The sequence below is a fragment of the Hippoglossus stenolepis genome, chromosome 15 (genome assembly GCF_022539355.2).
Source record: "Hippoglossus stenolepis isolate QCI-W04-F060 chromosome 15, HSTE1.2, whole genome shotgun sequence".
Classification (NCBI taxonomy): domain Eukaryota; kingdom Metazoa; phylum Chordata; class Actinopteri; order Pleuronectiformes; family Pleuronectidae; genus Hippoglossus; species Hippoglossus stenolepis.
The window spans coordinates 12,181,677-12,207,306 of NC_061497.1; the positions used below are offsets into that span (position 1 = coordinate 12,181,677).

Genomic DNA, 25,630 nt, shown 5'->3' on the forward strand with positions numbered 1-25,630 from the left:
CTCTCTCGCTTTATTGCGCTCCGTGCGTGTGCGCGTGCCAACTAGTTGTTAGCTAGCGCTAGCTGCCCGGTCACAGTGAGCTAGCTCAGGGAAACATGGTCTTCTAGGCACCATTTGTGCCAACACACCGCGGCTGTTCATTATGAGCGAGGAGCCCCGCTTCCGCTGCATGTCCGCCCGCAGCCCCTGATGCCAAAGAGGACGAGGGGCAGTGAGATAACAATGAGAAGTTAGCCAAAGCCAACACGGAGGGACGCTAGTGGTTTTCTGGACAGGCGGCTGCTGCTTTCCTGCGAAGGAAGGAAGGAAGGAAGGCTCTGAGATTTTTTTTTCCGCTAATGACTGGATGCGGAAGGAGGATATGAGACAAGCTGGACAGCTAATGCTAACTGTAAGCGATGCTTCACAGTTCACAGTGAGCACCATTGTCAAATCTAACGAGCTAACCTCAGCTAACGTTAGCCAGTGACAGGCTGAACTAACGCTCACGTAGCGACCCTCGGCGGAGCTAACTTGTTGTCGGCGGGCTGCTGTTAGTCACCCAGCTAACGACAGGGACATTACCTCGGCTCAAGTGCTGATATGTGCGGCCTAGCATTAGCTGGTGACTAGCATCACGCTATCTGAAGGTGTTAAACGTTTGTCAGCCGGTTTGGAGAAGTGTACCGCTGCGGGGGATTGTGTTTTCATATTGACGGGGGTGACTGGAGGTGTTAGTGGTTTAAACGGGGCACATTTCACCGATCAGAGAAGCCCAGACATGTTCGCAAGCTAGGCTAAACTGTGTGTTAGCTTGCTAATGTCAGCCAGAAAACTTAATCTAGCTGGCACAGCACTGGCCTGGACATTAAAGGAGGCTGTTTTAAGCTCTGTCATCCTCCCTGAAATCTGTGGAAACTTAGGAACGATGTTGTGTAGCTTCTATGTTGCGTTGTTTTTGTATAGAAGGTATTCTAGTGACTATAGTGCCTGCCTGTGTAATTTCATATGAATCTCACATTTCCTTTTGAGTGCTCAGTTGGAATATTTTACAGCTCGGTTTATTCAATAATTATTACTCTGAACTAATGTAGAAGTTTTGAAAGATAAATGATCAAGTTCAAGTTTGACTCGCTTGTTATCTTAAGCTAAAGGTTTTCAGGGCAAGTGGAAATTAAGATATATGGTTTCATAATCATGGGATATAAGGAAAACCAAAAAGTGACACAGACTAGAAATCCACTGATAGATGCACAGCTCCATAACTAATATGTGCTTATGGACTGATTTTTAAAGTTTTTCAAATTACTTTGGGATTTCCAGTGTAGTTTTACAAGTGGGTTGTTATCTAGCATTTGATTCCCCTACTGAATGCAATGTTTGAAGTCTAGCTTCATATAAGTAACTTATCCAGGTTTGATCTTTCTTGCAGATGAATGTTTTTCTTACATTCAGTGGGTTACCAATGTGCCAAAAAGTCACTCTCCAGATTACCCAACAGGGATTAGGCTAGAGTGTGGCAACGTTGGCGCACGGAGGGAGAACACACTGGCACTAGAATGTGCAAGGATTCTTGACCTCATCTGAAGTATACATATCCAAGACACAGAACTATTGTCCTTGATGAAACAGTCTTGGTTAACCAGCCATCCCCAATGGAAGTGCCATCGTAGACACAAGACACTGTGGCTTGAATTGCTGCACAGTTTTTTGAGCTACAGCCTTGAAAGAAGCATTTCAGCTTTTGGTTGAACCTGAAGGCGGAGATGGGTTCCCAGGCTCTTCAGATACTGCGGCAGGGGGTGTGGGCTTCGCTCACTGGAGGCTGGTATGTGGACCCCCATCAGAGCACGTTCTCCAACTGCTTCCACCTCTACCTTTGGATATTTCTTCTGGCCTTCCCCTTTCTGTTGTTCATGGTAAGCACATTTACACAGCAGGTTACATTAAATAATAAATGAAGGCACTACTAAATTCAGACACACTGTCATAAACATTTTTCAAATACCAGAAGTGCTTCAATGTACCGGAGATGTCAGCCGCATAAGGGATTACATGGTGCATCTTGGTACATTCAGTGTTTAGATTTTTTTTCTTTTACCAGCATCATTTGCATGAGCTTTGTTGACATTTATCCACCTATTTCATTTTGAGATCTAAGTGACAGCAGTACCTGGGAGTCCAATAGAGCGAGCGACAAAAATGGTCAGACAGTCGGAGAGCTGTGGAAGAAATCCACAGTTCAACCCAGTCATTAGAACTGACAGTGAAAGTGGATGCATCTAAATGTACATTTCACTGATCCATTGCAACTGTAAAAGTGTGCACATGTAAAACAGCAGCAAGTGAGTTAGATCGTTATCAGAAATAAGAGTTTGGAGGATCTCATACATTCATACCTGACAGCGGGGGTATACAGTTAAACATGTACCTCCTTAGGTCAGTAACAGAGTTTGAAACTGTTTGGGAAAACTATTTGTTTAAAATCTGTCTGAATATTTTTGGTTGCTCTGTGCACTCCATTGTATTTGTGTCATTTAAACCTAGTTTAAAAAGAATATCTAAAATAACTTTAAATTGAACTGATAGTCTAATGTTTGAATGTCTAATTGTGGTAGACATCTCATTCCTACCATCTTTAATAAGTAATTGTTTTATAGCACAGGTGCCTGTAAACTGGCGATTTGCATTCATTACGATAAGTACATAACACTGTTTTGTTCAGTGCTTTTTTTAGAATTTACTATTTTCCAGCCGTTATCATTATTCTTTGCACTCATTCCCTGAAATGGATTTCATTGCCACGTTGTTATTATGAATAGTTTCAGTTTCTGTTATTATAATTTTTTTTTTTTTTCTTAGGCTCTTCCTCCAAGCTTGATAGTAGCGGGCGTCTACTCTGCTGTGGTGGCAGTTTTCTTCACCGCCATTAAGGTGGTGAACTACCGGCTCCACGCTATGTTCGACCTTGGGGAGATTATAGAGAAGAAGCAGGCCTCACTCACAGCTGAAGCCCCAAGAACAGAAGAGGGAGATGAAGGTTCAGGTGTCCATGATGGGAATCACCACAGGTAAGAAGGTGTTTTCTGACTAATTTGATGGAATCACACAGTTTTATAGTTTGGTTTTGCCTGATTTAATTATGATTTGTACTTTTTCTTCAATTTTTTTATATCTGTCATGATGAAAAATGAGTACTCACTATTTAGCTATTAATGCAGAAATAACAATTTTCTACAATGCGGAATGCTTTTTAATTTTCTGTTTGTGTAACTTTTCTACAGGGATAGTCATGTTGGTGTGGAGATGACTGTGTTTCGGAAGGTCAACTCAACACCCCCGGTGCGCTGTAGCTCCCAGCACTCGCTGTTTGGGTTGAACCAAGTGTCGGTGAGAGTAACTGTATTTTATTGCAGCATGCAGTCCCTTTTTCCCATCTTTATCATTTCCCCAACTCTACATATTTGAAATGGGTTTTTCTCTTTAGATTCAAGTGTTGTAATGGTCTTGTTACAATGGATATTGATGTGAATTAGTTATTTTTATTAACTGACTACATTTTTTTAATTGTCCTTATTCTTCAGGAGTTCTTGCCCCAGCTGGAGGATACAGGGGGCACTAAGGGTAAGTGTCTGCTGAATTCGATTTTTTTTTTTTTTATGCCATATTGCTTTTCAGAATTGACTATTTATTTTAAACAGTGGTTAATAATGTTTAATCTCAAATGCTTCCGCACAATGTCCTTACACAATCAAGTCTGTGTGCCACATCACTATGAGTTGAATATGCATTCTTGCTTTTTAATTTTGACCTCAGATATCAAAGAACTAATGCGGGAGCAAGGAAGCAATAATGTGATTGTTACGTCAGCTCACCGGGATATCCTACGCCAGAGCTCCCAGGACACCATTCGTAAGTCTGCTATTAATCACTGACCAGAAAGAGCATCACGCAAACTGAACGCCTAATTGTGCCTGTTTGTAAATGAGTCACACTATGGAGCCCAGGCAATTAGCATAAAACTACTGTACACATTCTATTGTTGGCATAGCTCTTAAGTCTTTCTGTTGGGATTAAGGTTGGTGCATGGATTAACATGAAAGAATGAAAAAAGCATTGGGTCTTCAGAAGCACAATTTGAAACCTCTGTGTTACAGTCTAAAAGTTATTTTCAATATCATTTTGGTCTGTTCTACTGTACAGGAGGTCCTTGTATCATCCAGTCCTGCATTGCTGCTGGTCTGGGAGGTGATTTCTCTGGTCTTGTGGGAGTATCTGGAGTGTCTGCTGTATTTGGAGAACCTGGAGACTGCTTGTCTATCCCCCCTTCACCCTCCAGTCAAGAAGATGGGGGTGAGAAAGAACAGTTGCAGGAAGTGGAGGAACAACGGAATCCAGAGGACAATGGGTTGGGGGCTTATTCTCCCCTTGGCCCCTCTGCTGAATCTGAAAGCCTGGGGGATACTCCCCTCAGCCCCCTTATAAAGAGCAGCTTAAGCGAGGAGCTGAGTGAAAACCTCCTGGGTTTGGGCCTTGACCCTGTGGCTTTTGCACCTGGGACTGAGCACCCAGGCAGCCGCAGCGGGGTGGCACTAGCTGCCGGATCCACGGACAGCTGTTTCAGTGCAGGTGGCACCACCACAGACCGTGAAACGCTGAGCACTGTTAGTAGTTACCGCAGTGAAAAAACTGATTCCACTCAGCTGGAAAGCCCTTCGTTCAGCCAGTCACGGCCTGTGGACGGACAGCCGTCTGCCTCAGCAAAAGCAATAGGCTCCTACATCCCTGGGCCTAGGGAAGATCCAGCAGGACAGGATGGCAGTGACACAGACAACCTGTCAGACAGTGTGCTACTGCGTTCACCTTCCAAAGAGTTTTCCCTTAGCCAGGGGCTAGACAGGACACTTGTTGAAGGAGAGGATTTGACCCCTGCACCCTCTGATATTGCACAGCCCCCTCCTCTCCAGAACTCTTCCCCTTCAAGTAGTGGCCAATCAGAGGTTTGCGATTTAGACAGAAATTTCCCAGTTCCTCCTTTACCCCCACCTCGGCAGGCCAATTCAGTGCCCTCAGGGCTGGCCCTGGGTCTAGTGTGCTCTGAGCCTGCTTTGCCCATATCCTCTACCCCCTTCTTACTGTCTGACCAGCCTGCTCTGCAAGCCCAGCAGGTTGTGCGCCCGAAAGACTTAAAGCTGCTGCGGGCCAGCGGCAGTAGTGTAGGGCACAGGCCGGGCCGAAGGAAAGCTCCACGAAGGCGAGCTGGAGCAGGAAGCAGTAGTTTTGACTGTGGCTCTTACAGGCGTCACCACAATCATAGACAACATAGAGATTACATCCCTGTGCGCAGCCGACTGGGCGCCAAGGCGTACAGTGAAAGTCTGTTTGAAGATTCCAGCGATGAGGATGATGGCAGTGACATGAGCGCTGGTTCTAGTCTGGGCTCCCAGCGTCGATATAGCTCAGACGATGATGACGATGATTCAAGTTCCTCTACCTCCTGCTACTCCCCAGACCTCGCTAACACTGGCATGACATCCCCACTCTCCCCTGCTGCTCAACTGCCCACTCCAAGGGAAGGGGATTTACCTGAAACTGCTGGCCCCTCTCATTCTCGTGCCGCTCAGCGCTCTTCTAGCACGGCTAGTGCTAAAACTCACGCAAGAGTGCTAAGTATGGATGGTGCCGGTGGTGGCCAGAGCAACACGGCAGCTCAGCCCTCTACTCTGATTACAATGCCCTCCACCTCCACCCCTGCACCCCGGACTCTAACCATCTCCAAGTCTGATCTGGAGGCCCGCACTATTCATACCGATGGCTTCCCTGGAACTCTTCACCATCGACTTGATTCTCTTGGTGGCTCTTGGACTGGCAACCAGATGGGATGGAGGGTAGGAGAGCTGCTTGAAGAGGGAGCTGTGGGAGGAGGTGAGTTCTGTAATCATCAGTGGTGCAGAGTTGTGTTTTAGAGATGTCCCCTTCTTAATAAAGAAAAATAGCCAACCTGGAGAGTCTCGTATGAAGCCAATAAGTCAAAATTAGGTGGATATTGTTTTCTTAAACTAATTTATTGAACTTTAGAATTTTTAGGTTGATATCAAATATAGTAGGTTGCTTAATATAGAAGCTTTTTTTAATCATACTATGAATAACCAATGAAGGTTGGCCATCATCTCTATGAATTGCACAACCTCTGTTTTCTACCCTTCTAGAAATATTTGATAGAAAAAGTGATGGAGAGGCAGAAAACAGGATGAAAAAATAGTAGAATGATATTAAATAAATGGTCAGCTCAGCAGAGAGTTGAACTCGGGACCTGCTCCTCACGGCATATGCGCCCATATGGTTTGTGCTTGAACAATTTGGCTACCCGGTTGCTCCCACATACAACTTTTAAACAGAATCTTTTTTCATTTTAACACATGTTAACGTGACACATACTCTCTCAGTGTTGGCAAGAAGACTGGCAGATTTTCTCCATTATGAATTTATGCAGTGAAGACGTGAGGAGATGCTAGTAACTTGCTTTTACTCGTCATTAATTTATTTCCTTTGTGGCAGCAGGACTGACCAAACACTTTTAAGGCTGATATGAATGACTCTCTACAATCCATTTTTCCAGTAGAAAACCTTCAGCATGTTTTTCTCTGTTTAGTCAGTTTAGGCTTTGCACAAAAATGCTCAGGCGCTGTCAGATCTTAACATGGTTGAAAAACCCTGCATAATCTTATTGTATGAAATTTGCTTCATGACGCAGACCTTGATCCTCAACCAATTTAGTTGTTTGAAAGAGGGTGATATATCGTCACCATCTTTTCAAGGTTCATCTGAGTCACTAATGCAAAAGTAAACCTCATTTACTGACCTTAGATCAGTGCTGACTTCTATATCTGTGACTCAGCCTCGTCATTTGCAAACCATGAAGTAAATATAAAGCGGATTTCGAGATGAAGATAAAGAGCTGCCTTATTACTTAAAAATATTGCCCATAGCTTGTGATGTGGCTCATGTACTGTAACCACTAATGAAGCTTATTTGGTTTACACCACAGTTGACCATGAACAGTAATGCATCATTAAGCTTTGTTGTAGTTGTCAACATGGACTGAGGGTTTTTTTTATGACTGCAGAAATGCAGCGGGATCAGTTTGGTTGATCGTCCATCAATAAGTAATTCAGGGTATTTGACATGCATACATCTAAATGCATATTTTACAATGGCAAAAGGAAAATCAAACAGGTTAATTTATTTAAATGATGCCTTGTATGGTGAACATTTACACTGTAAACCAATGTAACTAATAACCCTTCTACAGCCATGGTTCCAGAGGACGGGAACAAACACGACTCGGTCAGCAGTGTAAAGAGGACCCAGGCCATCCGCAGGAGACACAATGCTGGAAGCAACCCTACACCGCCCCCGTCCACTATGGGATCCCCTCCCAGGTCAGTCCACTAAGCAAACCTGAATAAAGGTTTATAGCTGAATCCTTATCTCAACTGTGCATTTCAATTTCTCTAATCACGCCTGCAGCATTCAAAGCTATTGGCAACTTATGATGAATGCAAGAATCAGAAATCCTGATTTTTAAATTGTTCTTTAGGGGATATATTTCTGGGGATTTGCCACAAAATTAATACTCAGCAATTTAAGGCGAAATGAATGATAACACGTTAATTAATTCGAACTGCCTATTACAAAATATGTAAGCTTTTACACGACTGATTGATTTTAGGCTTTAGACTGCCAAAATTATATTCTAACGGTAAAATTACACAATATTGTTGAACACATTGTGTTTTTTGTTTTTTTCCCCCTGTAGTCTGCAAGACCTCCAGCGGGTTCGTACCTCCTCTCATTCGCGGACTCGCACACTCCCCTCAGCCTTACAGTTTGCCTCCTCGCTCCTACTGCCTCGCAGTGGCATCCACGAGGCCTCCACCTTCGACGACACATCAGAGGGGGCAGTGCACTATTTCTTTGACGAGAGTGGTGAGCCAGTCCATTTAAATGACCAGTTCTGAATTTTGGGAAATAGACTTACTTGATTTTTTTTTTCTCCATCAAGACATTTTCCTCTTATGTTTTTTAGTTATGTGTTGAATGAATGCAATTCAAATAACACAGATTCATCATTCATGCCATGTTGGTTCCTAAAGTATTTCATTTCAGTCATCTATCTGTTTAACAGGGGTGAAGAGGTCCTACACGTTTGGAACTGGTGGAGGTGGTTATGAAGACCCAGTTCAGTAAGTTATAGTTTGTATTTCTTTTATTTGCTTTTATAAAACCAAGACAAAAATGACTGACAATTAATACCATAAACGTATTTGTCTTTGCAGGGAAAGGGAAAGGGAAAGAGAGAGAGAAAGAGAACGGGAAAGGGAAAGGCAGTCCCAGTCATCAAGCTTCACCTCCACTGAGGTCCAGGAAGGGGCACCGGTCCTGTCCATGCTGCAGCCCAGACCTGTGGTTCTACAGGGCATGCAGGTGCGCAGGGTGCCTCTGGAAATGCCTGAGGTTAGCAGAGTTTGATGTTTGAAATGGTAGATTATCTTAGGCAGAGTGTCACATAAATCAGTCTTGTCTCTATCGCAAAATGAAACTACCCCAGATTGTCAATGTAGTTCCCTCCTCTGAATTCATCACTTATTTCTCACCTCATCTCTAGTTTGATCTGGATCACGAGTCTCTACAGGAGTCCCAGGAAAACACTCTGATGATTGAGGAGAAAGCCAAACCCAAACAGTACTATCGCTTTTGGGTGCTCCCTGGGAAGTGGCTGAGGGTTCGATATGATCGATTGGCTCTCCTGGCCTTATTGGACAGGTAAGACTGATTCTGTTTGTTTTACCATGTTCTCTAAAACAAAGCAAAGCATTTTTTATTTGCTTTACCCCGATATCAACAACTGATACACTAAGTCCATTTGGTTAAAAAAAATAATCTTATTTGATTCTTTCTTTTGTGTGTCTGTGACACTGAGCATGAAATATTTGCCTGACAAACTGTAATATTTCAAGTAAATATTTGAAGTTTAACCAAAGCGAATAATTTTTTTTGTGGAGCACAAAGACTGTTCCAGACCCAAACCAGCCACAGAGACATGCACAACCAGTTTTTTGACTTGGTTGAACAGTTGAAACCCCAGTCTGTCTGTGAACAGGCAGCTGCTCATTCATGGTTGAGTGGTTATCTATGATGAGACAATGTTTGGGAGCTCAGAGATAAGGAATAATGACAGATAATGCATCCTAGATCTACATCCCACCTATCTATGTTGGCTCTTCTTTGTTTTTGCTAGAGTAGTTTTTTTATTGATGGCTAAAATTGTACGACAGTTCAACATTTACATTGCAGCCAACAACATTTCTATGTGAAGCTATGGTGGAGAAATGGTGACCTGAGCAGAGAATGAGGTCAAACTTCCTTTGAGTATGTTGGGATTTGAGCTTCTCTGTTCTTTGTTATGGTAGAGTCTGTGTTGATGGTGCCGCTGTAGCATGTTTTGACCTATTTAAGTTTTTTTTGTATTCCATATAAATCCAGACATCACATTTGTCTATTGACAAATGTTGGAATGCATTGAAATGGATATAGAATTCCACTCTCTCTGTCTGTCTTTGGCATAAAAAAAGAAAATGTTCTCAGAAATCATTTCTTTCCCCATCATCACTAATGTCCCACTGGAAATGTCTGTATTTATCTAAAGAGACACTTCCGTCTGTCTTTATTTTCATATTTTCTTTTATTTCAATTTGTTCGGGTCATTTCTGGGCTGCAACACAACTGTAGTGAAACGATTTGAATATAACATTCTCTGCTTTGTTGTCAACATCCGCTGACTGTTAGCAGATTTTAATAGTCTGACTACAAATAGCATTAGACATATCCTGCATAGTAAACTCTTAATACCGCTGTCACTGTGCAATGCCATTGCTAACAGTTTAACTGCAAATAAAAGGGGCAGCCCTGCCTATTGCCGAGTGGGAGATTGCTGTTAGTTTGGACAGCCACTAGTGAGTAAGAATAGAGAAGCCTTACGCAAGACACAAATCTCAAACCAAATAGTTTGAGGGTATATAAAAGATAATCCCACTCCATCCGAACAAATGCCCTCTTTGCATCGAGTGATATTAATATTTCTGGTATATCGGGTATGTATCTGTGTCTCTCAGTCCTGAAGGCAAAACTAAATTCTTCTCTGTGGGTGTAATCTAAATATACAGCTTTAACACCACCTCCTAAATAAGAAGATTCTTTTTAATATATTTTTATATGAGATGAAAAGCCATTAGTGACGGTGGTTTTCTCCTCAGTGTGACTTTAGGGATTATATCTACCGGAAGCTGCACACACCACCACAAGCTCATCCAAAAAACAGTCATAACCTTCTTAACCTCATCACTTCCCAGATCTTAAGTTTCACAGGGAAAAAAGGCTAAAAACTTAAACATGATTGTGACAATGGTTAACCTTTTAAATATAACCTCTTCTCGTACAGAATGTATTGTACTACTCTTCAGCCATTTTCAGACATGAAATCTGGAAAATGGTAAGAATATTGGGTCTGGACGTTCTCCAGATTTTGCGTTTTACATATGAAGAATGCAGCAGGAGATTGTGCGGGTCAGATGTGTTCACAACAACAGGAAAGGAGGCAGGACATAATGTGTAAACTCCGCTGTGGAAATGTGTTTTTTGTTTGCAGCACATTGACTCATCACCCTAAAATCTCATTGTCTTTCCAACTTAACATCTTCATCGCCTTGTGTTCTCACATACGTCTGCTCTGGATAATTTCAGGATAATATCTGGAGTTCAGTGCATGGCTGAAAACAGCATTATTGGGATGTGGCTTAATGGAGCTACAGTAGAGTATGTTAATGCAGCATGATTGTTTTAGTATTTAAAGAAAACCCTTTATCGCCCTGTGTCTGATGTCCAACAGCATTGTAACTTACTTTAATCATAATCATATTACAGGTCCCAATAGTACATATATTCAAGTTATTACCTTTATCTATTAGCGTGATATTTATATAAATAGATTGAACAGTGAAAATATTGTTGCGTTTTCTGTGAATTATGTTGCCAGGAACCGTCGTGTGGGTGAGAACGTGTTTGCTGTGGTGCTGGCCAGTCTGGTGGCCTTCCTGGGGTTCATACTGCTGCTTCACGGCTATTTCAGGGACATCTGGGTCTTCCAGTTCTGCCTGGTCATTGCAAGCTGCCAGTACTCCTTACTGAAGGTAGATATCCACTGAATTACATTATTTATATTGATCTTCATGTGTCATAAGCTTGGCAGAGACTGAATGATTGTATTGATTGTAGGACATTTTAGTCACCTCTCTGCCAGCAACGACATGGGTGCTGTAGAAAGAACCCATGACAATGAAAATCATTTTTTATTTCAACCGTATGCATTGTCAAGTAATGTCAGAAAAGAGAAAGCTAGTGCTATTTTGTGCTGTTTGTCTTTAATTGGGAAACAAAATCGACCCACAGATGGTTATGAAGATGTCTGAAGATGACATGCTCTGTCCATTCTGTCATGAAGTTCTGTTTTATTTGTATCACAGCCTCTGTGAAGACACAAGATGCAAAATACTTGTTGATCTCTCTGGCAAATCAGTCAGGCGTTGACCCCCACCCAACAATCAAACCGTTGTTCTAGTTGGAGAGATCGATTCCCATTAATAATCAATGTGTATATAATTCATAGTGTCTTCCCAGCTTAATAGGCTTAAGTATTTTTCCTCCACTCAGTATTTAAGGCATAGTTTTTTTTCTAATGTTTGCAATGTGCTACACAATGTAAGTATCAAACTATCTTGAGTGTGATTTCCCCGTCCTCAGTTCTGCTTTTTTTTTTATGGAAAAAGTTCATGGAAAATTGAATTGCCTGCCTGCCTTTTTATTTTATTTTTAGAGCGTACAACCAGATGCAGCTTCTCCCATGCACGTGAGTACTGTTTTGTATGTTAAACATTTCTCAAAGCTCAAACCCCAAACAAGTTATTATTGTGACTGTGGTTCGTTGTGTATTACAGGGCCATAACTGGATCATTGTGTACAGTCGGCCGGTTTACTTCTGCCTATGCTGTGTGATGATCTGGGTCTTTGACCTATCTGGGCGCTCTGGAAGTCTTCAACCCTTCTCCCTCTACGGCATCACCTTCTTCTCTGGACACTTCCTGCTCTGTGTCAGGGACATGCTCATTGGTTAGTTCTTACACATGACTAGTTGCATCAGCATTGCACCAGATGTCCAGGACACCACTCACACTAAGACTGAACTACTCAATTATGTCTATATTTCTGTATGAGCCCTTTTCAAAGCAGACATACTGACGTGTTATTATAGGAAAAGCACAGTTGTTACTGATAACATAAACGATGGCTCATCAGGAAACTGATGCAGCTAAATGGAATTAAGTCATCATTCATTTTCTTATGTGAATGTATGTGCCAGACTCAAACTGCCCCAAAACACGGTGAAGCAGCTTTGTGTAATTATACAACAAAGATTTGGAACAATCTCCCACTACGTATTAGAGATGCATCCTCTGGTAACACTTGGATCCTTAATTAATTTAACCATATATTTTCTTTTATTATAAACTTAACCTTGCTTTAACCCTTTTTCATACATTTTATTATTTTGACATCTGTGTTAATATGGTTATTCTGTTTTATGTAAAGAGTTTATTATCACTATTTACACCTGTGCTTTTCCTACTGTGACATGACACGAAACGTCGTTTGAGTTGTACTTTAGTAAGGGAACACCCATGAATAGATTTACATGCATGGGATGGATTAGTGATTTTAAACTTGTTGGAGAGTTTTAGTCGACAGAAATCTGCAAAGTTTTACAAATTTTTGTCTCCACCAGATTAACATTTAAAGAATTATAAATATTTCCTTCTTTTTCCCTACAGTCTTTGCCTTGTGTTTTCCGGTCATTTTCCTCTTTGGGTTGCTACCTCAGGTCAATACTTTTGTGATGTGTCTGCTGGAGCAGATAGACATGCACATTTTTGGTGGAACTGGTAAGAACATTTCTACACGGACAGGATGATGATGATGATGATGATGATGTAATTCCTTGTCGGGAAATAGGGGGAAGTGTAAATCATCTGAACGCTGTGCGTTTAGAAACTGCATGTTATTACTCGTGTTTAGGTTCTTCCTAATTTTTCTCTACATGTCTCTTTCGTCAGCCACTACCAGCCCCCTCTCATCTCTCTTCAGCCTCATACGCAGCATGTTGGTGGCTGCTCTGCTGTATGGATTTTGCCTCGGTGCTATCAATGTAAGTGGAACTAAGGCACTGCATGAGCGTGTCTCTGTTTCAGAGTAGGAATTCATAGAAAAGTCCTTAATATTTGTTTGTTTTTTGATCAGGCACCGTGGGGGGACGCCCATGTGCCAGTACTGTTCTCTGTGTTTTGTGGCCTACTCCTGGCCTTATCCTACCACCTCAGCCGCCAAAGCAGTGATCCCACCATCGTGTGGTCAGTATATTGTTCCATATTATTCTCTTTTATTGATGTCAACACATGTTTTTGTTTTATATATTGTTCCTCTTACTTTTGAAGTAGTGTCTTAAGGTCTGATTACTCAGACAGCATTTCAGCTAAGGTGACAAAACAGTTTTAATCAATACTGCATAGGCTGTGTAACGTATTGCCTTTATTTGTGCTTTAAGCATTAAACTGACCTGGAGTGTTTTAAGTCTGATTGATGCTCCTTCTCTGCTGCTGACTTTCTGCTTTCACTACACTGACGTTGTAGACTTTGATGTTGGACCTGAGTTTTTGCTGTAGCTCTCATGGTTATTTTATTTTTTTCCCCCTTACGTCTTAAATCAGGTCACTGGTCCGATCTAAATTATTCCCTGAGCTGGAGAACCGAACACCAGAAGACCCCCCTGTGGAGATCAAGGACCCTCTCCCTGAGAAGCTGCGTAACTCTGTGGTAAATATCACCCTCTATCTCGCAGCCTGCACAGACCGAAAGTTTTACTTTTGATGTTGTAGCATCTTTAATTTTAAAATCATACCCTTGTGCTTGCTCACTTTCTCTTTGTAGAAAGAGATTCTTCATTCTGACCTCGTCATGTGTCCCCTCATGGCTGTGATTACCTTTGCCATCAGTGCCAGCACAGTTTTCATCGCTTTACAAGTTAGTTGGAGCAGAGTTTATGATCCTATTCTTCCAACACATTTCTCACAGGATTTCAGTGACAAATGGCATAAGACCTATTATGTTAATTCTCCTCTCTTTGCTCTTGATCAACAGCCTGCTCTTAGCTTTGTCTTGTACATCCTGGCTGGAGTTATAGGCTTCATTACACACTATCTCCTGCCGCAGCTCCGCAAACAGCTGCCGTGGTTCTGCCTGGCTCACCCCGTGCTCCGCTCCAGAGAGTACAGTCAGTTTGAGGTCCGAGGTGAGTGTCTGATTGCTGTTTTATCTTCTCACGCAAACACGCATGTGGAAGTGAGAAGAAAAGCTATTATATGAACACGTGGAACATTGTAAGTATCCCCGCTGGAAAAAGCTGCATGGAGTAAATGAAAAACACTAAGATCTTGCATTGAAGTGCTCTAGAGAAAAAACACAAATCTCGGTCACCTCTTGGGAAGCGTTACAGAGGCAACAGCATCAAGTGGTGTCGTTTTTTTTTTTTAACAAGCATGCATATTCTGAGTATTACTTGTACAATAAGAATCAATAAATAAAGTGGAAGACCTACAATATAACTTTTTATTCATGTAATTTAAAGTTTATTTTAGAAGAGTAAAATAACTTCACTGTGCGTACATGATAGTGCAGCCTGTGCCCTCTTGTACATCTTCCTCCCAGGCATCATATATCATCCTGAACATATCCATTTTCAGTACTTGATAACAGCTATGCAAGTCAGGAATAGAATAGCAATATAATACCATACCACTCATTATTTAAACATCTTCCAAATCTTTTGTTTGAATAAGTTTCTGCCACATTAATTTCACATGTGGTAAAAGCTGTAGAGGGAACATTTGACTTTAGAATCTGGATGTCCTTAAGAAGTATGATACATGTTCTTTCTGCTTTCCCCCAGATGCTGCTCAGCTAATGTGGTTTGAGAAGCTTTATGCTTGGCTGCAGTGTGTGGAGAAGTATTTCATCTACCCGGCAGTGGTGCTCAACTCCCTGACGACTGAAGCTCGAACTGTGGGTCAGAACCACAAGGAGCTGGACATCTAGTAAGCCTTTCCTCATTCTGTCTCCAAACTATCTCACAGCCATATTTTACACTCCCATCTCTGCTCCCTGGGGATATGTTCTGTTTAGCTTTGTGTCTTGGAACCGTAGAACATAAAATTAATGGACATGCTGAACCACACCCCAGGTGCACAAGATGCAGAAAGTATATTCTCCCAGTTGTTTCCCTTTGTTCTCCTCTTAAACCAGGCAGTCTGTAGAGTAGTCTAGGTAAAGGAGAATACATTTTCATTTAAGATCTCACGTTTCTAATTTCTCCGTAGGTTAAGCTTTTAGTGACGTGAACCATTTCAAAGTCCCTGGTTTTCTGCTTTAATTGGTCATAAAATGTCATCTGATCTTTGTCAGAGTCAAAAGTAATAGACAAACACAAATGTGCTCAAGCTGATAAAAGAAAAAAGAGAGTATATAATCTTTAGTCCCTTTTTATTGAACACAACCACTAAAGAGTCACATTGCTGATTGAAAAATTAAGTGAATTCTTGGATATAATTTCTGATTGAACTCACTTTGGCAATGATAACCTCCAGCAAATATGCACACCAGAACTCTCAGGAAGAATATTAGACATTTCATGTTGGTACATGGTGCTGTTTTCATGCCATATGTGGTTCTGTCTGTTCTTCAACAATTCAACCTTAATTTCATCAGTCCACTCAACATTTCCTCTGCAGTGCTGTGAAGTGTCAGTGCTATTCAGCAAACTTCAAGCATGCAGTGATGTTTTTTTTCCTAGATGATTGAGTGTAGATAACTCTTGAACAGAGACATTAACCAGCTCCAGTGAAGCCTCAGATGTTACTCTGGGCTTCTCATCTCTGACTATTCTGCATTTTAGTCATCTTTGTGTGACTCCCACTTCAAGTGAGTGTTGAATCATTTTAGTTTGTCTTACTGCTACCATTTGAAATCTTTTCCAGCTTTACGAAAGTGAACAAATTCTCGTTGGTAATTTTTCTGAGATCCATTTCCTGTGAGGCGTGATTCATATCAGGAGATGCTTCATGTGAAAACACCTCCAATCTAGTTTCATTTACTCGTGGTCTGGGTTCAGATATGTTATCCAACCTACAATGTGAATGTTTGAATGACAATATGCATAAAAACAATACTGTGTTTTGTCGTTACCTAAAACAAATGGTGTTTGTTCATAAATGTAACTTGGACCAAGATCTTACCATATTTTAAGAGAAATCTAAACATATTGTAGAACACTTACTGTAAGTCATTGTGTGACGCTGATTATCTGTCTCTTTCTCTGTCTTTCTCATCACCTCCAGCAGCCGAGCTCTCTTCATCTCAGTAGCAGGCATGAAGCTGCTGCGTTCGTCCTTCTGTGCACCGTCGCAGCAGTACGTCACGCTGTGCTTCACCACGCTCTTCTTCCAATTTGACTATCCACACTTCTCAGAGACCTTCCTGATCGACTATTACTTCATGTCCATTCTCTTCAGCAAGGTTAGAACGCACACTATATCAGCCTAAATAAGATTAATCTGTGTTCTACCTTTTGGAAGCAGTTCCACAGTGGACGTGTGTGTGTCAGTCTCTGTGTATGAACACAGCTGGTTTTCCTGTGTGATTTTTGATTTATCCTTTGATCCTCAGATGTGGGACCTGCTGTACAAACTTCGCTTTGTGTTGACTTACATCGCCCCCTGGCAGATCACGTGGGGGTCGGCGTTCCACGCCTTCGCCCAACCCTTTGCTGTGCCCCGTATCCTTCAGGTTCTTTAATGTGGGGACAGTAATAATACACAAGTTCCCATTTCCCATAATTTCGCAGCAAAATGGTGAAAATTATAACCTATTTTTTTTGCAGGGTTATTGTACTACATGACTTTATTAGGCATGTTTCTCATTTAGTTCTTCTGGTATTTACAGTATTTCCACCTTGTCTGGTTGATGAAATGTCCTTAACTCGTGTTACTTCAGACTCTGCTGTGCTCTTCGTCCAGGCCATTTTCTCTGCTGTATTTTCCACCCCTCTCAATCCCGTCCTAGGCAGCGCTGTATTTGTCACCTCGTACACCAGACCTGTAAAATTCTGGGAGCGCGACTACAAGTATGTTTTTGATTACATTATTTGTGTAACTGTCACCCGACAGCTCGTGCAATCCAGTATTTCCTTTTGAGTTCTAACAAATTTTTTAATGACTTTTCGACCGTTATAGAGTAAAACATTGTATTATTGGGGGAACGAGTAAAGTATGTGTCATCCCTGGCATTAAGCAACTTTTCTGTTTTAGGATTCTTTTAAATGTTTGTCTCTTTCTTAAAACATCTGTTGTGTCGTGTTTGCAGCACCAAGCGGGTCGATCACTCGAATACCAGACTTGCCACTCAATTAGACCGCAACCCAGGTAACGCTATAATGTTCTCTCACAATCTAATCATCTCAATTTGACCCATATTTACTCTTGTTCTGTAGCTATGGTGATGGTCTTTTCTTTTCCTGAAGGTGCGGACGACAACAATCTGAATTCGATTTTCTACGAGCACCTGACGCGCTCGCTGCAGCACAGTCTGTGCGGAGATCTGCTTCTCGGTCGCTGGGGTAACTACAGCACGGGCGACTGCTTCATCCTCGCATCGGACTACCTCAACGCCCTGGTGCACATCATCGAGATCGGCAATGGCCTGGTCACCTTCCAGCTGAGGGGTCTCGAGTTCAGAGGTCAGCAGCAAGGGATGATGGGGCAGAACATTTTACAGAGTAGTATTTATTTTTAGAGATCAGGCTATTAAAGCTCATTCAGTCATGTAAAGACTGGCAGCTGACGAGGTCAAGCTACTGTGAACCTTGAAAAATATGATTGAATCTAACCAACAACCTTTATATGTAAATGGCTCTCATCTGTTCCCATAATCATTTTTTTATTTTTAATTAATTTAGTTGTTTTTTTTGCCAGTTATATTATCTTTTTATTCTGTGTTTATGGCTGCAGGTTTATTTGTGTTCAGGGCTAAGAAAAACAGATGTGTGTCACACTCTGCAGAGGTTGCCACCTTATTTGGTTATTATTTATGCACACACAGAAGGTGTTTATACATTATTTACATTATTTTGTCAGTGATCCACACTTTACAACCACATAAAGGAAAGTGCTTATGCAGCTGAGCTCATGTGCATCACGTGTCCAGGTACCTACTGTCAGCAGAGGGAGGTAGAGGCCATCACCGAGGGAGTGGAGGAGGACGAGGGATGCTGCTGCTGTGAACCAGGTCACCTGCCTCACATGTTGTCATTCAACGCTGCCTTCGGACAGCGCTGGCTGGCGTGGGAAGTGGCCGCCACCAAGTACGTACTAGAGGGCTACAGCATCAGCGACAACAACGCAGCCTCCATGTTGCAAGTGTTCGACCTTCGAAAGATCCTGATCACATATTATGTCAAAGTGAGTAACTGATCACAGAGGTTCCCCTTTTGTTTAGCTGCTGAAGACTTTTTTTGCCTTCTGAAATAATCTGGATCATGTTTGTTTCTTCGTACAGAGCATCATCTACTACGTGAGTCGGTCTTCTAAGCTGGAAGAGTGGCTGACTAACGAGACTGTTCAGGAGGCTCTGCAGCCTTGTCTCAGTCCGAACTATGTGGACAGTGACCCCACCTTCAACCTGAACATCGATGAGGACTATGACCACAGGGCCTCAGGCATTACCCTCTCCTCATTCTGCATGATTTACCTGGACTGGATTCAGTATTGCAACAGCAGGCGTCAAACGGTTAGACCCTCTTCAAATTCGAATCCTACTTTGTAGTGGTTGTTTTTATCTTTTCTTCCTCTGCTAGCTGCCCACTTTCTAAACTTTGCCTGAGTTGTAACCAAATGTTAAACAACATGCAGCATGGCTCTGCAAGAATCAAGACATTATTTTGAACCTTTTGAGACTGAGGACAGAAAAGTGGAATTGTGAAAAATTAAGATGGGGTTCTGCATTTACCTACAACCGGTTATACTAAATGAAGCAGAAGCTGATAAGATTTCTTTCTAATACTAACAGCTTGTACCGTCCATTTTCATACTTATCCTTAGGGGCTTTTGTCTTCATTATATTTAAAATAAAACACAGAAAATACATTTAACGTATTATTTTTTGTAATTCTTAAATTCTCTATGTTGTAGTCGGTTACTTGTGAAAGAGATTCTCCACTCGTCAACCTCTGTTTTGGCCTGTGTATCCTGGGAAGAAGAGCTCTGGGCACAGCCTCCCACAGCATGTCTGCAAGGTAAGACCACCAGGCAACAAACTCTCATTGTGGCTAACAGCACCTGTCATTACCCAAATATGTGCCAGCAGGATACAAGGGTTATATTTGTTTATCTCTGTGACAGCTTGGAGCCGTTTCTCTATGGCCTCCACGCACTCTTCAAGGGAGATTTTCGCATCACGTCCCCTCGAGATGAATGGGTGTTTGCAGATATGGACCTGCTGAATCGAGTCGTGGCACCTGGAGTGCGCATGTCCCTCAAGCTGCATCAGGTAGAATTTCTAACACACCATAATGATTCTTCTTTTTGTCACTGAATTGAAACTGACCCTGTGATCTGCATTTCCCCCCAGGACCACTTTACATCTCCGGATGAGTATGAGGATCCGATGGTTCTGTATGACGCCATCACTGCCAACGAGGAGAAGATGTTGATATCACACGAGGGTGACCCCGTGTGGCGCAGTGCCATTCTAGCAAACATGCCTTCACTGCTGGCACTGCGTCACATCATGGATGACGGCAGCGACGAGTACAAGATCATCATGCTTAACAAGAGGTTCCTCAGCTTCAGAGTCATCAAGGTATCAGTTCTTTCTGTTTATTACTCCGTTTCCTGTTATCTTGGGTTTGTCTGAATTACATCATGTTTACTGTGGATGGGTTAGTAAGTTTTGCACACAAAATCATCATGAATCGGTCGAGTAGTTCATCTCCGCTGGTAACATAGCAGCAGAGGCTACAATGTAATCTTATCAGGAAACTGCGACAGTCCACAAAATGTCCAGTGCTTTTTTTCCCTCTAATAAAAGGCTCAAATTGTTATTCTTGCTCTTTGCTAATAGTGTGGAAACATCACACTTGTCCCGCTCGACAGTTTATGCATTTATGATATCTTTATCCAGCTTGTCCATCTTTGCACTCCACTCCTGACCCCTCATTGTGTCACCCCTCACAGGTCAACAGAGAGTGTGTGCGTGGGCTGTGGGCAGGGCAACAGCAAGAGCTGGTTTTCCTGCGCAATCGTAACCCAGAGCGTGGCAGCATTCAAAACGCCAAGCAGGCGCTGAGGAATATGATTAACTCCTCATGCGACCAGCCCATTGGTTACCCCATCTATGTGTCCCCCCTCACCACCTCATACGCTGGGGGCCACAGCCAGCTCCGTTCTGTGTGGGGAGGACCCATCAGCCCACACAACATTTACACGTGGCTCATCAGCAGCTGGGACAGGTACAGGATCTTGATTCATCTGTGTACAACACACGAACGTTTCAGTGACAGTGGTGTATCGGTGAACATCTAAACTCTACTGTATATAATGTGTCTCTGCAGGTTACAGAAAGGTTGTGGTGCAGGATGCAACAGTGGAGGAAACATCGAAGACTCTGACTGTGGAGGCGGCTCCACCTCCATCTCCACCAACCCAGCCATTCACACCACGCAGAGTACACCTGCCTCCAGCCTTCCTCAGCCACACATCACCACTATCCAGCCCTCCATGGGTAAGACCTCAAAGCAACCATTGCTTTCCACATCCTGTAGTTCTGTCTCCTCAAAAGCTGCACATTTTTGATTTAGAGCTTGTATGAGGTACTCGTGTGTAAATAAAGTGGCTTTTCTTGCATTTCAGGCACAGACAACCCTGTAGGTCCAACACAGAACTGGCCTCACCACCCCCAGCCTCTACCATTAGCTCTGCTCAGCCAATCAGAGGGCAGGATGGAGGCGGGCCTGCTCACATCCCTACAGCGTACATCCTCCATCCAGGGGCTCTTGGGCCAGCAGCTGTCCAGCTCCCAGCTCTCGTTCAGCAGCACCATGATTCCGACTCCTCTGCAAGGCTCAGAGCGCTTCTGCCCGGCGAGCCTCTTGGAGAACTCGGGGCACAGAGCGGGCCAGCGGGCTGGCCTCGGTCAGGGCAGCGGACTACACTATGAGAGCCACTTTGGCAAGTGGAGTTTTTCAGGCAGAAAGGGCTTTAATGGACCAGCTGCACTGGAGGGAGAAGGAGGAACAGTACAGACCATACGCACACAGGTGAGAAGACTGACAGTGTGTTTACCGTTGACTCATGTCCACCCCAGAGAATAATGTGGTCAAGTAAATTTTAAAAGATGAAATATAATGAAAGAGCTGGCTCAATCACTCCCTGGTGGCTGGTGGCCTCCATGTCTGTGAATGGGACATGTTAAATGATATTTTTTCAAAGATATTTATCACACACATTTTTGTTAAAGTGCTCGTTATTGGTTCATTTTGGTTTTAATTGGCTTTTTTGAATGGGGTGAAATGTTATGAAACTGAGTCATGATTGGTCAAGTGCATGTATAGGTGGGACTTCTGTCCCGTGGCTCAATCCCATGATCTTTATTGCACAGACTCTGGCTCAAAGCACGCTATAGACAGAAGATTGCAGTGTTCATAGCTAGGATATTTTGGCTTCATTTCTGAAGGGGGAGGAAGTGGAGATGTGTTCTTTATCTTTATTTACACTCTGTGGTTAGTGATGTTTTTTTAAATGGCAGTGTTGATTTTCTGTGATGAATATTTTTGTATCTGTCTGGTCTTTCACAGCCTACTCCTCCTGCTCCCCTACAAGAGCTCAGTTCAATACAAGATCCTCTGGGCGCCACTCAGACAATGGACTCCACCCTGCAGAGTGCCGGCGACCCCCCCACCCCCCGGGAGGAATCCACAGAGCTGCCTTTACTTGAGCATCTGCGATGAGTCTGCGCTGGGAGACCCTGAGTGACATTTTTTGCAGTGAAAGCACACAGCGGTTGAACCCGGTCCGGCGCCGCCCAGACTGGACTCATTCCAGCCTTCTGCACTCATTCCATCAACTCCTTGTTTAAGTGACTCAAATCCTGTAATGTAATGGCCCTCTACAGTACTGGATTGGTCTGGTTCTATACACATCACCCCTATCCTCCGCAGCCAAAGGAGTCAAACGTTTAATAGAGTGCTGAGCTGACGCACGTCAGATCATGAAATGATTTCAGCCAAAGTCAGCTTTCATCAAGACTCTGATGAGTTCCGATGATGAACTCACTTTTAACTTTTGTTTTTCCAGACAAAGGCACTCCGCGTCTCTATGGACAACCTTTGGGTTGGTAGTGACAGGCCAGAAAGACCAGTGCAATTTAAAAGGGATTTTTTTTTGCTTGAGGATTGTTTATTTTTTATACTGGACAACAGAGCATCAACTCTGACTTTCTCTCACTTGACATTTGAACCAGCAGGGTTATTTTATTCTTCTTTTTTTGCATAACCAATCAAATCAAAAAAAGGACCAGTATGTCGCTGTGTGTGCAGGTGAAGAAATAATAATATTTATTAATACATATTGAACAGTTTCAACAGGCTCCACTTATTCTCCACTTGTGCACATTATACATACAACATTCAACAAGAAAAGGAAGGGGAAAAAAAGCATTCCCACCCAAATGTTATCTCTGGCCTGTTTCCTACAGGGGTGCCTGACATCATCAACACTCAGAGGTTCTGTTGCCGAGCAAGTTTCAGGTGGGGTAAAAAAATAAAACTCCCTTCCATCCCAGCCAGCACGTGTTACTTTCACCTCAGTTTACAATGTGCGAGTCCTGAATCTGATGAGCGACATAAAGATGTGGGACAATGTCGGACAGAGCTGGCGCCGCTGGATCAGGAAGGAGTGGAGGGTGATTGTGTTGATCACAAACCTACAAACTGGGAGTGTTAGAAACATAAAGCCTTTTTTTGTTTTGGTGAGTGGAATGTCCTTTTTATTGTTTTTACTTGAAGAATCACAAGTTCCTCTGTGTTTAAGGGGCACTGAGTTTGTTTTCTTGATTTAAAAAAAACTCTCCGATCAGATCCAGTCAGCTTATGACTTTCTCAACAGCAGGGATCCAGGCCGCTCTGTGTGGGGAGCTCTGTTTTCTTTGCCTGCAGTACGGCCCCTCCCGTTACTATACTACTGCTTCTGCATCTCCTGCTACTACTAATATACCCACTACTACTGCTCCTCCCACAGTTAAATCCAGCGTTTTAGTTGGACGTAGACAAAAGCTGAATAAATACTGAAAAGCAAAGGTGGAATATTTATTTGTTTAATATTGTCTTACAGATATCTTTAACGGGGTTTGTCTATATGGTGTGCTGATTATATCGAGTTGGAACTCTGCCTTCTGTCGACTGTACCCCCACCCCTCCCCTCCCTCAATTTGTTTGGTGTCATCACATTTGTATCATCTCACCGATAGCTGAGACTTTATTTTTATTTTTACACATGTAGTAGAACTGGAAGTTTCCCTGAGAAGTCACCTTAGGTTGGTTTCGTTCCCACTCGTGCACTCTGTGTTCCACCACTGTGAAAAGCAAAGGAAAACACTGAGGGTTGAATTCCAGCATGCAACAAAAAGAAGATGCTGCCAGTTCAATCCATTTGACCCTAAACGTTTCCCCAGCTCCTGAGGCTTTGTGCCCAGTTGTCTGCAGCAAGATTCAGAAACGACCTGATGCCACAGCGTTAATCTGCGTATCAGAAATCGACCCGTTTTCTCACCAACACTCTGAGGCAGCGTTCCTCAGTAGGAAACCTGAAAGCAGGCCAGCGTTCTCAGGGTCTGTAACGGGAAAGAGATCAACTTTTTCTGCGGGAAGACTTTTTGTCCAAAGGGAGAAAACTGAAAGGGCGGATTTTTAAAAAGTGTGACACATGCATTGAATACTGGGTCATGCTAATGTTAACAAAAGATGCCACTTTTTACAGTGTTTTATTCTCTCTGGGTTAAAGTGCGTTCTACACACTGCATGCTGTTCAGTCACTCTGTCCTTCTTTCCACCTTCTCTGCTTAGATCTGAACAAGGGACACAAACCGTACAAAGCTTCTTTCTTTTCACCCCCGTTTTAAAAAAATATTAACGCAGACCTGACATTTCTGTCAGTCTCTGCTGCGAAGACACTAAAACGGGTGAAAGGTGCGTCGCCATCCCTCTCGAAACAAAACCGATAGTAACTTCCTCGACTCAGGAAAAACAGACTTTGTGATCAGTGCTGTTTTCTGTTTTTCTCTTCTCCTCATTCATCTTGTATCCAAGGGAGTTAAGGTTGTTTTTAATATTATGATTTTTACTTTGCTGGCAGCGAGGAAAGCACAAGTTAACGGACAGACCTGGGTGTTAATAAAAAGGGATTTCTTATCTCTGAAATTCTGTACAGCATGTTTCGTATATAAATATATATTTAAAATATAAATCTATTTTATTATTATTGGATTTTGGGTTCTTTTACATTGAAGACACTATGTTGAGGTTCAGGGGAGGGACTCCTGTGTTTACCCATCAGAGGGCAGAGCTGAGCAGTGGAGAGAGAAACTTCACATTCAAATGTGCAGTTTGGGAAGAATCAATTAAAACTTCTTTTGCACAAAAAGTATCATACACCATCCCACTTTGTTATTTTAGCTATATTTTTTGGAGGGGGGTCTTTTATTTAAGAACTTTAAGTCAATGTTAAATGTTCTGTACAGTTTTTTTTTTGTTTTTGTGATTTATTTTTTTTCATTTATTTTTTCTCCTATTTAAATTAAAGGTTTTTGTGTCTGTTTGCAAATCAGCTGCTCCGAGTGATTTTCTTTTCATTTTGACTTTGTCCTGGTGGTTTCTGTGAGGGATCTTTGGTTCTGAATTTGTACTTGATTTAATGATGCATTGATTTATACTCGAGTCCAGTGATACAGTCGTAGCAGTTTGCTGTTGATCAGTAAAACAAAAAAGCTGCTTAAAAGCCCGAAAGTGTAAATGAACTTGTCGTCTAAGTAGTAAATTAACCACCTTCATTCATTTTGGTTTTTTGGTAGTTTTTTCCTTAATGGAGTCGAGGGTTAAAGACCTTGCACCTTGTTAAGCCCCATTAGGGTACATTTTCATATTGGCGATACAAATAAACTTTGATTGATCTCTACATTTTTAAGACTTATTTAAATATGTTGCCACATAAGTCCTCAAGTACTTATAAGGGTATTTTAAGTAAGTACTTTTAACTCATTCTTAAGCTGTGTGACCCCATATGTAATGGTTTGTTCCACTCTCTCATTTTCATCTGCAGCAGCCAGACAAAACCACTGTCCACTACCTAGAAAATGGCCAATCACAGACAAATTAGCAGGTAGC

At 42.4% G+C, this 25,630-nt stretch overlaps 1 protein-coding gene across 3 annotated transcripts; it reads left to right on the forward strand.

Annotated features, from left to right (window-relative positions):
- Window positions 1–25,300, forward strand: LOC118121907 (pecanex-like protein 3). 3 transcript variants are annotated; one of them, XM_035178159.2, is made up of 36 exons: window positions 2–391; window positions 1,412–1,898; window positions 2,842–3,050; window positions 3,264–3,369; window positions 3,564–3,603; window positions 3,796–3,891; window positions 4,183–5,904; window positions 7,292–7,421; window positions 7,799–7,968; window positions 8,168–8,225; window positions 8,319–8,496; window positions 8,648–8,805; window positions 11,075–11,228; window positions 11,912–11,944; window positions 12,033–12,204; window positions 12,924–13,034; window positions 13,206–13,297; window positions 13,390–13,499; window positions 13,857–13,962; window positions 14,077–14,169; window positions 14,287–14,437; window positions 15,095–15,239; window positions 16,539–16,716; window positions 16,867–16,975; window positions 17,194–17,323; window positions 17,563–17,621; window positions 17,720–17,935; window positions 18,403–18,656; window positions 18,754–18,984; window positions 19,386–19,489; window positions 19,596–19,743; window positions 19,825–20,055; window positions 20,430–20,704; window positions 20,807–20,976; window positions 21,105–21,511; window positions 22,049–25,300. In XM_035178159.2, exons 2-36 carry the CDS (start codon window positions 1,746–1,748, stop codon window positions 22,199–22,201), a joined length of 6,852 nt encoding a protein of 2,283 aa, XP_035034050.2. In that variant the 5' UTR covers window positions 2–391; window positions 1,412–1,745; the 3' UTR covers window positions 22,202–25,300. The 3 variants fall into 3 exon arrangements, with proteins under 3 accessions (XP_035034051.2, XP_035034052.2, XP_035034050.2); XM_035178160.2 differs by having other exon boundaries at window positions 1–1,898; window positions 16,542–16,716; XM_035178161.2 differs by having other exon boundaries at window positions 1–1,898; window positions 8,319–8,466.
- Window positions 25,301–25,630: the final 330 nt, after the last annotated feature.

Coding starts and splice junctions, on each gene's coding strand:
- LOC118121907 (XM_035178159.2), top strand. CDS start 1,746: ATGGGTTCCCAGGCTCTTCAGATACTGCGGCAGGGGGTGTGGGCTTCG. Junction 7,422..7,798: donor ACTATGGGATCCCCTCCCAG/GTCAGTCCACTA, acceptor TTCCCCCTGTAG/TCTGCAAGACCTCCAGCGGG. Junction 13,963..14,076: donor AGAAGCTGCGTAACTCTGTG/GTAAATATCACC, acceptor TTCTCTTTGTAG/AAAGAGATTCTTCATTCTGA.